We start from the raw sequence: 15,327 nt of genomic DNA on the forward strand, positions 1-15,327 counted from the left end.
CACCCTAAACAAAGCAAGAAAAGACAATCCGAAGGATGTTGTAAAGGCCAACCTAAAAAAGGACAGGTAATAGCCCTGAAAAATGAAAGTAACATAACTGTACTCAAGTGGAAAGATAAGAGGGATGTGCTCATGCTATCAACAAAGCACGGCGATAAAATGACAGAAGTTTCAGGTAAAGGAGGTAAAAAGACGATGAAACCAGACCCTACTATGGACTACAATACAGCTCAAAGATCGGCTAAACAAGTTTTTACAAAGTGTGCAGTGTGTGATGTATACTTTTGTAAAGACTGTTTTTTCTTAGTTCACAAAGTAAAAATATAAAGCTAAAAACAGTTGATTAAGTTTTATACCAACAAATTGTGTTTGGGTTTCCTTTTATTTCACTGATTCTTTGTTTTATTTAGCCACTAAAAGCTAACATCTAAAAGTTATAACACCTAAAATTTGTGTTTTCTTACCCTAAATTTTCAGTTACAAAAAGTTACAAGTTGAGGCCATGAGTATCAAAATTGATACTCACGATAATTTAAACAATTTTACTTCAAAATGATTGTGGGTAACACTTATTTATATTAAAATAGTATTTACAGGTAGAATTATTCTTTTGAAGAAAAAACATTTTGTGGCCCCACGGGATGGAACCTGAAAATCTCCTTGGCAGTCAGGCCTTGGGCGCTGAGTATCATATATGATACTCATGGCAGTCAACCTGTTAATAAGATAAACATCCATAAATGTTATAGAGGGACGTCCAAAAGTGTTATAGAGGACTTATTTGTACAACTTCACAAATTAACTACAAAGGCCAAAAGAAAAGTGTTTATACAGCACTGATGTAAACATGTCATAATAATATAATTTGACTCCCATAAAAAGTTAAAGAGCTTATTCAAATTATAGTAAGTCTTCCTGATCAGGCGGTGTTTAAACCATTACCTTTAAAAAGGTTAACATGTTAGAATTATCATCGTTACTTAAAATGGAATTAAATAGCTTTGGACTGTAAGAATAAAAGGGATTTTTGAAAATAGTTCATTTAAACTTGTCAATTACCAGAACTGTTCATAGGAATGAAAATTAATGTGAAAATTGTTTTGAAACTAGAGTAGAGCCAAAAAGACATTTATATATATATATATATATATATATATATATATATATATATATATATATATATATATATTATTAATGAAAGTGTATGGTGAAGATTTTAGAAACCAAGTGACTTTCTACAAGTTATATAAAGCTTTCAAGGATGATAGAGAAAGCATCACCAAAAACCCACGTGAGGGGCGACTTTCAATGTCTCGAACCAAGGTTAGGTTCTACAGGATACAGCGCTAGCTATTTCATGAAGATCAATGAATGACACCATTAGAGAACTCTTAGTCATGTCAATCCACAGTCCAGACATTTCAATTTGCAGTGTATTTTCTTCAATTAAGAACAACGATATGGCCATGCAACTCATGTTTACAGATGAGTGCCGCACCTGCTCATACCACACTAAAATGCAACATCATGTCTGTTATCAAACCCTGTTATCGTATTTGGTGGGGCATCACAACTGTACCCAAACCACACCATATAGTTGAGATTTGGTTCCTTGTGAGTTCTGGCTTTACTGAACTCAAGATTCCACTAAAAAGGAGAGAAATTAACAAATAATCACAAGGTCATCAAATCTGAGGTGCCGCACTGCAAGAAGCTCAGTAAAAATGGCATGACATTCATGGTTGAAAAGTGGCACAATGTCAACAGTGTATAAGAACTGAGGTGATAACTTTGAAACAAAAACATATAAATTTGGAAGACTAAATAAATATGTTCTTCTGTAGAGTATTTTTATTATTGCTTTTTTTACGTGTCAGGCATGATTGCTCTTATATATTATTGTAACTTAATATATATTAGTATATATATTATAGTGCCAATAGTATGCTTTTTCTCCTTGAATACAAAAATCTAAGTGTGAGAGATTAAAAATCAAAACAAAATCAGGGATCCATGTAACGGAAATCGCTCCCTACAACTCTCACTTCCCCCCATCTCCACACGATCCAAAGCTTCTCTACTGTAAAACACAAAGTCTCTTAAAGGCTTGGAGGCTACACAACCACCAAATTTAATATTCAGACTATTAGCACACCCTCATCAGAATGATGCAGAAACGTCTCACCTTGGTCTGATGTTCCATAGCTGCTCGCCATCTGTCCAATTCCTTGTGGTACGCAGCAAGCCGGTGGTCGTGAGCTACTCTCTCCGTAAAGGTGGCACCAGGCCCAGGTGTTGGTGGTTCTGTAGGTCGTGCATGGTGATAATCTTCAAACCAGTCAGCAAATCCTTCCTGTGCGTCCTATATAAAGCCATCAAAGTCGAAAAGATTATAATTGTAATTATACAAGAATCACTTACTGCTTTGATAATTTCAACTAAAAACAAGAATAAAACTAGACAAAAAACATTTTTATTCGATTCATAATTAAAACTGTTTTTAAAGTCTACTATATATAGAATTACATTTCTATAACAAACTTCCAGCATTTTTAATCCACTTAATTACTTATTCCTGTGGAATACTTTTAAAGATAGTTTTAACTTAACACTATCACAATATATGAGATGATAATTTTTGTTTATTACATTTAAGTCATTTATTCTAGTTTTGGTAAAGATTAGTTTTAATTATATTATTAATATTTTACATTTTAACAATAAAGTAAGGCTTAAACTAATATCAAACACGTTATACGAGGGCTGTTTTTTAAGTAAGGGCCGTTCTCCCGTACACGGTAGTAGTTCGCGTTCCTGCCGTAACGAGCGTGCGCCCCGCCTTCCGGCATTCCTAGCGAACAACTTCATGTCAGTTGCAGCTCTGTAGCTAACCTGTATGCATTACTGTGGATCTTTAAAATGTTTAAGATTATCGAATCACCCGCCGCGTGTGAGATTCGGTCAGTGATACGATTTTTGACTGCAAGAAACATGTCGGCTGCTGACATTCACCGTCAGCTTTGTGAGGTGTATGGTGCCAAGGCAATGAGTGAAGGTAAAGTGCGGAAATGGGTCCGAGAATTTAAAGATGGCTGCGAAAATGTCCACGATGAAGATCGCTCAGGCCGGCCATCTGTGATCACGGCGGGACATTTGGTTACTGCAGTTGACGCAAAAATTCATGAGGACCGACGGTTCACAATAACCACTCTCTCTATGGAATTTCCTCAAGTGTCCAGGTCAGTACTGTACAAAATTGTGTCAGAAAACCTAAACTTTAAAAAATTGTGCTCAAGATGGGTACCCAAACTCCTCACTGAGGATCACAAAAAAAAGAGATTAAGCAGTTCTTTGACTTTCTTGACCCGCTACGACGAGGAAGGAGACGACATGTTGAGTCGAATTGTCACAGGAGATGAAACATGGGTATCCCATATCACTCCTGAATCAAAGCAACAGTCCTTGGAATGGCGGCACACAACATCTCCAGTCAAAGTCAAAGCCAAGCAAACGCTGTCGCGGCGCAAAGTTATGGCAACTGTGTTCTGGGACAGGCACGGTGTTTTGCTAGTGGACTTTATGCCGCGAGGAATGACGATTAACTCAGAAGCCTACTGCGCAAACCCTGGCCAGTCTCCGACGCGCCATTCAGAACAAAAGACGCGGCATGCTGACAAAGGGAATTCTGCTCCTTCACGACAATGCAAGGCCTCACACCGCTGCTCGGACACAGGAAATGATCGACTCTTTTGGCTGGGAAGTTTTGAATCATCCGCCGTACAGCCCCGACCTTGCTCCGAGCGATTTCCACCTTTTTCGGTACTTGAAAAATCATCTTGGCGGGAAGCGCTACAATGACGACGAAGAAGTCAAGACGGCCGTGAACTCCTGGTTGTCAGAGCAGGCGGCAAATTTCTTTGAAGAGGGATTTCAAAACTTAGTTTTAAGATATGATAAGTGCCTTAACAAACAAGGCAACTATGTAGAAAAATAAAAGAAAGTATGTAGATTCTGAAAATAAATGTATTTTGAAAAAAATAATTGTTGCTAATTTTTTTAAAAATAACGGCCCTTACTTAAAAAACAGCCCTCGTACTATTTATAATAAATAATGAAAACACTAATGAAATAATGATTAGGTTCTTTTTAGACCAAACTTCAACTCACCAATAGCCAAATCTCCAGAAAATCACAAAATATTTGGACTCACCAGAGAAGGTGGCATATGGAGGATGAAATAAAACCAGGAAGAGAAATTTTCAAATCCCCAAATGTCGTGAAAAGAAATTAAGCAGAAAGGAGACCCCATTGAAGACCCAAGAAGCGCTGGAAGGACCAAGTATAGAGGGGTTTTGCTAGTTGATGAGGGCAAATATCATCTTTGGTATCAATTGCCATAGAATAAGAGTAAGTAAAACTGTTTTTAAATTGTTTTGCTAAACAATAGATTATCAATTTTATTACATGTTTGTTGTTCTTGCTTTTACTGTGTATTTAAATAGTTATATGATTTTGATGATAATAGAATTACTTTAATATGGATTATTGTAAAATTAAGTACAGCTTAGAATGGAAATCATAACAAAGTTTTATTGTGACATTTATGATTGCAAATAGAATTAAAAATTAAGTAGTATAGTAAAAGTGTTGTTACCCAAAATAGGAAACAAATAAATAAATATTGGCGAGAGAGTGTACATTTTTGTATGTTTGCATGGAGAAAACTGCGGTGAGCATGTCAAAATGACTTGTATCTCTGACTTTTGCAATGCAATACATGTTATTATCATAAAGACATTCGAATTTAAAGCTCACTTGGTGCCATTATATAGCAAAAGTTCTCTAAAATACACATTGAAAGATCTGGCAATACCATTTCTTTGGAATCACGCCAAATTTAGTTCCATAAAATGCCATTGTTTATCAACCATTTTAATTGTAACATTGTTGTATTAAAATAAATGTTTGTATCAAAAACTAAAACAAACCAAATTGTGACATCTTTTAAAAAGTTTACATTTTTTACTTAGAAGTCTTATGAAAAAATATCTTATTTCTCAAAAGTTTTAAATTATGTACAAAGAAAACAACTTTGAGTATAAAACAATATAGAATGTACAAATTACTTGGTAACTTCTTGTGTATGGTGCCACCATGTTTGAAGAGCAATATAAAATCATAATAAGCTACTGAATCAAACCTAAGAAAAATGTAGAGACTATTCTGATTTTTCAGAAGAATAAGGTGGAAGATGGAGACAATCAAAAACCAATGAAAAACACTTCCACTCAAACCTCAAGAGAAAGTACCTCTCCATTAGCACCACAATCCTTGTGGTTAATACAGAGATATTACTCCTTAAAAGGAGGCAAGACCTAATGGAACAACAAATAAAAACATTTTTACACAACAATCATCGTCAATACAATAAGCCTGAAAGAGCATACCTACTCTATTGTATCTAGCTAATCTTACGACCACATTTCCCCATTGTGTGTTCAGCTGGAGCTACTGCTCATTTGTTCAGTAACTCATTTGTATTCTAGACAAGTATTAACTAAAAAAAGACATGTTATAGAATACCAAACAATTAAAATCATGATTTCTTAAGTCAAGATTTGAAAAAAATAAAACAGAAAAGAAACTTACCAGATAAGCCTTGTGGGAGAAGTACTCCTGGATGGCAGCATTCACTCTTGTGGGCAGGAAAGCTGAGTAAACGGAAGCAGTCTCGTCGTCCACCTGGTATTGCGACATCACCTCACTGACAGAATCAGGGGGAATCTGGACAAACAAGCACACAGTTTCCTTCAGTAAGTTCTTTTCTCAAATTAAAATGCTTGGTAAACATTAATAACTCGCAATTAAGATACAGTCAATCTGAGACACATTTAGTTCTGCAATAACCAGACATTTTCCGAATATTTAACAATTCATTTTTAAATGGCATGATTATTACTACAAGTAGTAAAAAATTAATCATCTAGTTGAGAAAATGTGTCCATGTATTTGTTTGTAGACAATGAACATTACCAAAGAGCAAAGATATATATCATGATGTAAGATGCAAATATGAATATATATATACAGTTCGAGGACTTTAGCTGTGCGCGTGACCTGGAGTGTGTGGTGATGGGCGGGAGGGGTGGCGGGGTAGCATTATGCGCTGCGTCCCGAAAACATTTCCTTTGACTCACGGTTAAAACCCTCCTTTCAGGAATCGTATTGGCCCAAATAACTCATCGCACTCGCCACAATCAGTCTGTTTTGTGACAGTGCTGAGTGTAGCTTGTGCTTCGCTTTTACCGATAATGTCTGTTGAGTTAAAGTCAAAAGCCTATTCATAGTCAGGCTCGCGAAATTGTGAGTAATGTTTATACATTTATGAAGGAAGAGGCAGACCATCAAACTGTTAAAATTCCGTTGTCAAAGGCTCGCCAAAGAACTGCTGCAGCAACTGGAGTGTCAGAGCGAGTTGTGACTAAAATAAACAGTTAACTTAACAAGTTGAAGGTTAGTAACATGTGTGAGGCAAGTTTTATTACACCAAACAAAAACCGTGAACGACGTAGAATAGTTGACAATTTCCATGTTGAAGAACATTGAATACCGACTGCAAAACTTTTGAGGGAGGCGCTAAGGGACGAAATATATTTCCAGGGTTGTGAGAAAAGTTTTAGGTGGGTATTAACTTATTATATCAGTTGGTTCGGATACAGACAGCAGTGACAGTGACCCAGAAGAGGAGGACAACTTGAGTGGAATTGAAGAACTCCAATGAAAAAACAATCATTGTAAGTAACATTTGTTATTAGAAAATTATATTCTAATATTTAATTTAAATTAATTAAATATTATTGAAGTGATTATAAATTAAATAATAAGAGAATACTAAATAATAACAATAATAGGACTTATCCTTGTTTTTCAGTTGTTATATTGTTGTTTAACGTGTTTTTGAAAATAACGTATGTGTGAATAATAATCGGCAAATCGAAATCGTGACTTTAAAGTCGTTAAGAGATTCTTGCGCCTTCATCTCAGCGGCTAGCACGTAAACGCAACCCGCCACACAGATAGCGTTCGTTTTTTGAAAGGGTAGTATTAGGGCTGCACGAGCACAGCTAATTTCCTCCAACTGTATATATATACAAAAATTGTCAGTTTTGCTGAATAGAATATCCCAAAAGTAACATCCGGTTACAGACATTGGTGAGCCAAAATTGGCAGTGGTTATTATTTCTCTCGTTGAAGAGCAATAAAGCCATTTCTAATTTTATTTGTCGCTCTGACTGAGAGCAATGCAAATTCTTTATTATACAGATTCTGTAAGATTAAAACTTGTTTGGAATTTAAATCAGAATAAACAAAACATTTTTATATGTCTTCCCGTATTTTGACTCCTAACCTTACAACTGCTGACCTATAAAAATTGATTTAGACTAAACTTCATCTTGAAGAAGCTGTAACCTGGGTATTTACGTTTAAGCTTAAAAACATCAATGTTTATTTATTAACACGTTCAGTGCGGGTGGATCGCCAGCGAGCCGAAGGAGTCTAGCGCGCTGTACGGCGGGATCGCCGGCACAACGCGTTGCCTAGGAATGCAAGACGGCTCAGTTTTTTCAGTATCCAGTGACCCTTATAGGCAAAATTTCCCAGTCAATGTGTTAAGATACATTTCTAGAGTGCGGAAAAATTTTGCATTAAACCTCAAATCAAAAATTTTTCAACCTGTGCTTTTTTTCATTAAATAATGTAGTTTCTCTAGTTGCGTTATTTGAGGGTTCTCAATTGCTCTGCAAAAAGTTCATCAACAACGGGCTTTAACACTGTGTTTACTCCAAAATCAACTTTGTCTTTAATTTCACAACTATTTTGAACTTATTTGAACTGAACTTTCAATTAGAAGTCAATTTCTTCACTACTTTGATTATTAAATAGGATCTGACCGAGCCTTCCTAAAATCATACTGTTGTCCGTCAATCCACTTGGGCAAACACTCTTGATAGAAAGGTCCTAAAGACTTAAATCTCTGGGTATACTTACAGTAACGGCTCTCTACATACTTGAAACAATCATACATGTTGACAGACTAAACCTCCAAACCAACAGTGACATCCACACCTACCATACCCGTAATGCTTCCAGATACATACTATTGCCTCAACACCGCACTACTCTTTTTGGTAAAAAACCATCATACATTGGTAGAAAACTCAAAAATATGCTCCCAGAAAACATCAGAAACCTATCAGGAAATCGACTCAAGAAAGGACTTCAAGACTACCTAGTGAAAAGACCAATATACACCCTTGAAGAGTTCCTGACAACGCCAAGCTGAGAAAGAACTGCACTAATATTGAATGACATAAAATATGTGACCATTTTTACTTGTATGACATTTTGAATTTTGTACGACACTATTACTGTACTTTATGTTCATGTAATAAAGGAGAAACAAAACAAAACAAAACAAAAACTTGGTGTATAGGGTTCTCTTTTGGTCCAAGGAAGAACCGTATTATTTTTGGGGTCAAAAGGTCACAGGGCAGAGCAGTCTAATTGTCCGTCTGTTTGTGCGAAAACTATCAGGATATCTGTGCAGAGGGGTCATAGAGATTTGAAATTTGGTCTGTAATTTTCTCTTGGTAGAGGGAAGAACTATTGACTTTGTAGCCAAGCAAAGGGCAGTTATGTTTGTGCAATAACTGTTTTGTTACGCTCTGCCAGATACCCCATTGTATGAGTTTATTTAATACTGACTGATTCAATTCAGCTCCTTAGAACAATTAAAAATCAATTGTAAGAATGTTGTATTAGGTTCTTTACACTTTAAAATTCACTTTAATTCTTTTATAACTGCTACACAATAATGAACTGACCTGGTTAAAGGCAAGGCGAGCTGCCTGAATCTTGCCAAGAGCCAAGAAGGTGCGAATGAGAGCATTGGTCTGCCAAATAGCTTCCGCTCGTTGAGAGGGGTAAAGTACCACCCACTCAAGGGCTGAGATTTTGCGTCGGTCCTCCTCCGTTACCTCCCCACTTAGCTCCAGTGGCAGCATGCGCTCTGCACTCTCCTCATTACTGTAAAAACAAGGTCATCATTACATTAGGTTCCAATCGTGGAGCGAGTAAAGCACCAATCACTCTAGAGATTTTTCACCAGTCCTCCTTCACCTCAAGATGTTCAATCTTAGTTAAATGTAGTGAAAGCACATGTAACAACATACAAAGCAATGTGCCCCACCGACTGAGCAGAATACAGCAAATTCTGGTGGCAGACTCGAAATGGTGCTCGCTCCAACCCCATAACCGATCTGGGATAATGGTCAGTCTCGTAATAATTGCATAGGAAGGTTGGATATTTTTTGGAAAAATCTCGTATATACCAACCTAGGAGAATTTATCTTTTGCATTTGAAGGGAGCAAAAATTGTAATCCTTAATTAAAACACCAGACAAATATTTTAATGATGAGCCAATCTAAAATGATAAAGTATGAAATCAGTATTCCCAAAGGGACTTTTAAATTCAAACTTGACAGGTTATAAGTCTTTTTTCCAAATTGCATCCTACTTCTTTCTGTCAGCTTCTGCAAAAACTTTTTTTCCTGCTGCAGACAATCCATCAACATACATAATTATTTGACTGAATTATTAAGAAATAACCAAACAAGAAAATCAGCCTGCAATTTCCAAAATCACCATGGTATATAGGATAATGCATTTTCTATAACACAAACACAAATTCCTAATAGACACTAAGGTTGCAAATTTGATTCTGAAAACTATTAATATGATTTGTTATCATGAAGAAACAATATATTATAAACTTAAGTTATAATAAAAACTCACAACTTTAATTTTGTAAACAATACCTGTCTCTGTTGTAATCATTTCCACAACAAACAATTAAAAAAGACCAGACAACTGATAAACAACATATTCTATATAGTCCCACAGTCCAAATTAGTATACGGAAATGCTAGCAAGTTTCTCCATGCAACAGAATGTCCACTGGAAGATGACTTCTGTAATCACTAGTGATATTTTTGGATGGCAGACAGCATTTGAAGGATGAAGGGGTGCAGGGTAAATTCAACATTAGGGTTAGGCCACATACAGTATGTTATCCAATAAGAAGTTTTAGCTTGAATTCTGTACATTATTTAGTAAACATATGTTTTTTACTGTAATTGAAATTTAAGAAATGAAATTATTCATATTCAATTAGAATTTAAAGTAAACATGACAAACCGAATATTTTCAACAACACGTTGTGTTATAGCTTCTACAGGCAGGTTGACGGCCTCAGCCGCATCTAGGGCTGCCTTCCGTAGTGCCAAGTGCTGGATGTCCTGCAGGAACTGAGCATACAGTGTGACTTGGTCATCTCCTGGCAGAGTAGCTGTGTAGTATGCCACCTGCTCCGCCTCTCCCTTCTCCATCAGTGCCTGTACATGACCTAGTATAAGCATTAATACAATACAACACTATAGGTTTTCTTAATTGAAGAAGGCCAAGTTGGCTTGTTAAAAGCCAAGTTTTAACAGATAATATACTGAAACCCCTCCCTACCCACTCTCTTCCACATATAGTGATTTAAATCTAAAGAGAGAAACATAGTACAGCCACATCTTTTTATATTTTAACTAAAAAGAAAACTATCAATTGAATAGTGAATTCTGAGATTTCTTAAAACAGTCATCAGAATACACAACTTGATTCCTCTGCAAATGCAAGGAACTAAGATGGAAAACCCAGTCAATTTCCAGTTTTGCAGAGGCTCATGATGCAAGGAGAGAATACATACTGTTATTAATTACAAGGGATATTTAGAAAGTAAGGAACATTTCCACCTGACACCACCAGGTGCACTCCAATCGCGGATATATTTGTCTGCTTGTGTTTAGCACCTCAGTTAGCGTCCAGCCATGACAACAGAAACACCTCTACACTACCCATTTTTTAATATTCAAATAAGTTCTGGGAATTTTTTCCTCATCCCATACCATCCTAATCTTGCTCCAAGTGATTTTCACTTGATCACAAAAATAAAGACCTGGCTAGCAACATAGGGCTTTAACAACACTGAGGAGCTCCAGGTATCACTGAGTGGCTAACAGGCAGCAGAATTCTATGATATAGGAATTTTAAAGCTTGTCAATCGCTATGATAAGTACCTGAATTTGTAAGGTGATTATGTAGTAAAGTAGTATTTTAGTCTCTCTTTCACATGTAAATAATAAATTTTTTTTCTTGTACTGGGTTTTTGTAAATTAAAATCTTTTCCTTTCTTTCTGAATAGCCCTTGTATCATTAATATATCATCTCCTCTACCTTGACGTAGATCTTGATAATCTCATCACCGATATCCTGGCTGGCCGGTTGTCCCAGCAATCGCAGAGTCAGCACCAGGTGAGCCAGAAACCTCAGCATCTGTGGTGAGCAGTCCTGCTCTTGGGCCCACTGCAGCATGCTACTCATCAGTTGAGGCAACTGGTCAAGTATGAGCAGTTTCTGTACTACGCGTTCTCGAGACCGGGCCTGCTGTCTGACCAAAGGTTCCCCACTGCTGTCCAGAGTCGCAAAAGTGTCCTCCATCGACAACCTGAACAGTTACAATAATAGGAGATGTTATATTTGCTATTATAATATTTACCAACATTTTTTTAGGCATTCTTAATGTTTTTTTAGAATTATACACTTGAATAAAAGAGGACAGACTTCAGTTCTCTGTATATCATTGGTTTTTCAAATCACCCATCATCAATAATAAACATTTAAAAAATAAGTCAGAGATAATACAAACATTTTATTTCATTATAAATTCACAACTCGTTATAGGGAAATACTAAAGAGAATATGAAAGAATTATTTTTATGTACTTAGGGATCATTAAATCTCAAACTGTCAGAAAACCTCTAGAAGTTCACTGATGGATGGAGTGAACTTCTATACCAGTTTACACTTTTACATAGTAGAGTGGTATCAAAAGAGTCATTAGTTTATCATAATTGGATCAGGTGATGATGGATGGAGTTACAAACAGATTGTTTCAGTGAATTTTAAAATAAGATTACGTGGCAAGAACAAATCATATTTTTAGAGTAATAAGATATTCATTGCTTTTATTCCCAAAGTTCATATATCATTTAATTTTGTTTACTAATTAATAGTTATTTTTGAATTAAGCAGCACATTTTTAGATAGAAAATTTACAATTTAAAAAATGTTCACAATACTTTGTAACAATGTGAACTATGCTTAAAAATTATAATTGGAATGATTATAATTCATTGTAATACTAATAAGATAAAAGTCCCGGCATGGTATCATAACTCTCAAATATTATTGTACTGTATCTCTCCCTCCACCAATTGATCTACCAGCACACAGAAAGTGTCTGCAAACACATCATCTTATGCCACACATGCAGAAAACAGGATGTTTTACACCAGACACACTTGTTATCTTAGAAGGAGTCTGACATGAGATTGTAATTTCGCAGTCTGTTGTTATGTGTACCTCACTCCAACAGCTGATTTACCCGTACACAGGTGTGTGTCCACAATATATCATACCCCTCACATGCAAGTAACAGGATATTACATACTAGACTTACTTTCTATTCCAGTATGAGTCTGGTATGGAGTGGTAATTTCGTGAACCTTCATTGCGTATCCTTTGCTGCACCAGCTGATCTACCCGTACACAGGTGTGTGTCCACAATATATCATACCCCTCACATGCAAGTAACAGGATATTTTATACTAGACTTACTTTCTATTCCAGTATGAGTCTGGTATGGAGTGGTAATTTCGTGAACCTTCATTGCGTATCCTTTGCTCCACCAGCTGATCTACCCGTACACAGGTGTGTGTCCACAATGTATCATACCCCTCACATGCAAGTAAGATGATATTACATAATAGACTTACTTTCTATTCCAATATGAGTCTGGCATGGAGTGGTAATTTCGTGAACCTTCATTGCGTATCCTTTGCTCCACCAGCTGATCTACCCGTACACAGGTGTGTGTCCACAATATATCATACCCCTCACATGCAAGTAACAGGATATTTTATACTAGACTTACTTTCTATTCCAGTATGAGTCTGGCATGGAGTGGTAATTTCGTGAACCTTCATTGCGTATCCTTTGCTCCACCAGCTGATCTACCCGTACACAGGTGTGTGTCCACAATATATCATACCCCTCACATGCAAGTAACAGGATATTTTATACTAGACTTACTTTCTATTCCAGTATGAGTCTGGCATGGAGTGGTAATTTCGTGAACCTTCATTGCGTATCCTTTGCTCCACCAGCTGATCTACCAGCACACGAGTGTGTGCCCACAACACATCATCCCATGTCTCACATGCAGGTAACAGTGCATCCAAGTTGCCACATAATGCGCCGTACACCGCCCGAGCATAAGTTCCTGCTCGTATATTCTCCGAGAGCTGATAGGCACATAGCTTCCAGATATCTCTGTGCAGACACAATATCTCTGTTTATGTTAAATATATAATTGATTATTTGGCTATATGATTCAATATAAAACCACCCAACTATTGCTTTCTTTAGTAAAAAAACCCATTTTACCCCTTGTTAGTTTTTCACTTGTCAAAATATTAATATATATGAGGTCTGTTCAAAAAATATCACAATTTTTTAATTTCCGCAGGCTAGACAACAATTTCAGCCATTTTGATTGTTCAGTTATTTATTGGCAGCTGATTTGCTTGCACGTGTCTTGGTTCATCTTCGACTTGTACCTGCTTGAAAAAATGGATCAAATAATCTGTAAAAGATTTTGTGTTAAAAACTAAATTAAGTGCACGGGCACATTCCGAATGTTGACTGTGGCTTATGGAAAAGCTACCTTGGACTGAAGGAACATTGGTACAAAACGTTCTCAGAGGGTCGAGAAGATGTAAATGACGAACAGCATGCCGGACGCCCGAGCACGTCAAGAACAGACAAAAACATTGATGAAGTGAAGAATATAGTATTGGCCAATCATCGAATCACCGTTAGTGAAGTTGCCGAGAACTTGAACATATTGATTAGCTCGTATCATTATCAATAATTTTGGCATGAGACGGGTAGCCACAAAATTCGTACCAAAATTGCTCAGTTTTGACCAAAAACAGCAGTACATTACCATTTCTAGTGAGCTGTTGGACTCTGTCCACGGTGACCCAAATTTGTTCCAGAAGGTCATAACAAGTGACGAATCATGGGGTTATGGTTATAACGTAGAAACCAAAGCTCAATCATCCCAATGGAAGGTGTCGCACAAGCCAAGGCCGAAAAAAGCTTGTCAAGTTCAGTAGGATGTGAAAAGTTTTGCTTATAGGTGTGGTGCATCGTGAGTTCTTGCCAAAGGGTAGAATGATCAATAAGAAATATTGTCTGCAAGTTATGCGCAATTTTTGTGAAGCAAACCAAACACACTTATGATACTGCAACTACTGTATTTCCCAAAGGACGACGATACACTACGATTGACAAGATAAAGGAGGAGCTGAACAAGATCACAAAATACTACTTTTTGAAGTGTTTCAAGGATTGGAAGAAATGTTGGAGCAACTGTATAATATCTAAAGGAGATTACTTTGAAGGGGATACAACTGATGTTGATAAATAAATAATGTTTGAGAAAAAAAACAAAAGTGGCGATATTTTTTGAACAGACTTTGTACAGTAGACTGTTCAAGAATGTTGAATATTATAATATTGGTTAGATAGTGTAACATTTGTAATGTTGAAGGAACACATATAATATAACTATATGATAATATGACAGCATCTTGAGTGCCTCTCAAACTCAGACATGAGTGAGTCATTGATTTGTATAATATGACAACAAAAAATTTTCTATAATTAATAGCTAACAAATATAACACTTTTGTTGCCAAGATATATATTATTTTAACATTTTATGTAGTAAAATGTACACAACTTACATACTTTATAATATGCATGAAATTGTGTTTATTGGCTTAAAATATTTGAGAGAGTAACGGATATTGAACTGCTTCTAGATAAAGCTAAATTATTTGTTTTATTTGTATAGTTATATTTTCAACCTGTGCAGGTTTCCCTCGACTGGCTGCTTCTCCGTGATGGCCAACTTGTTTTGATAGTTAGGATCATGGTAGAGTTTCCAGCCTTCCAGAGTGGCTGCACGCCAAGACTGACCGCAGTGGTGACATAACTTCTGGGCCTCAGATATACGACCACATCGCACCTCTGCCCATACCTGCTTCAACAGTCGGTTCTCGTCCTCCTGTACAACATTTACCTAGGTCAGT

At 36.4% G+C, this 15,327-nt stretch overlaps 1 protein-coding gene across 3 annotated transcripts in view; it reads right to left on the reverse strand.

Annotated features, from left to right (window-relative positions):
• LOC124370620 (nuclear pore complex protein Nup107) overlaps positions 1–15,327 on the reverse strand; it is a 75,286-nt gene that overhangs the window by 23,191 nt on the left and 36,768 nt on the right. For all 3 annotated transcript variants that reach the window (XM_046828911.1, XM_046828923.1, XM_046828917.1), the window contains exons 8-14: positions 15,103–15,302; positions 13,259–13,498; positions 11,342–11,612; positions 10,259–10,455; positions 8,886–9,087; positions 5,650–5,784; positions 2,186–2,362 (exon numbers count right to left, since the gene is read on the reverse strand). In XM_046828911.1, the coding sequence (XP_046684867.1) occupies positions 2,186–2,362; positions 5,650–5,784; positions 8,886–9,087; positions 10,259–10,455; positions 11,342–11,612; positions 13,259–13,498; positions 15,103–15,302 (1,422 nt within the window). The remainder of the gene's footprint in view (positions 1–2,185; positions 2,363–5,649; positions 5,785–8,885; positions 9,088–10,258; positions 10,456–11,341; positions 11,613–13,258; positions 13,499–15,102; positions 15,303–15,327) is intronic.

The sequence above is a fragment of the Homalodisca vitripennis genome, chromosome 1 (genome assembly GCF_021130785.1).
Source record: "Homalodisca vitripennis isolate AUS2020 chromosome 1, UT_GWSS_2.1, whole genome shotgun sequence".
Taxonomy (NCBI): Eukaryota; Metazoa; Arthropoda; class Insecta; order Hemiptera; family Cicadellidae; genus Homalodisca; species Homalodisca vitripennis.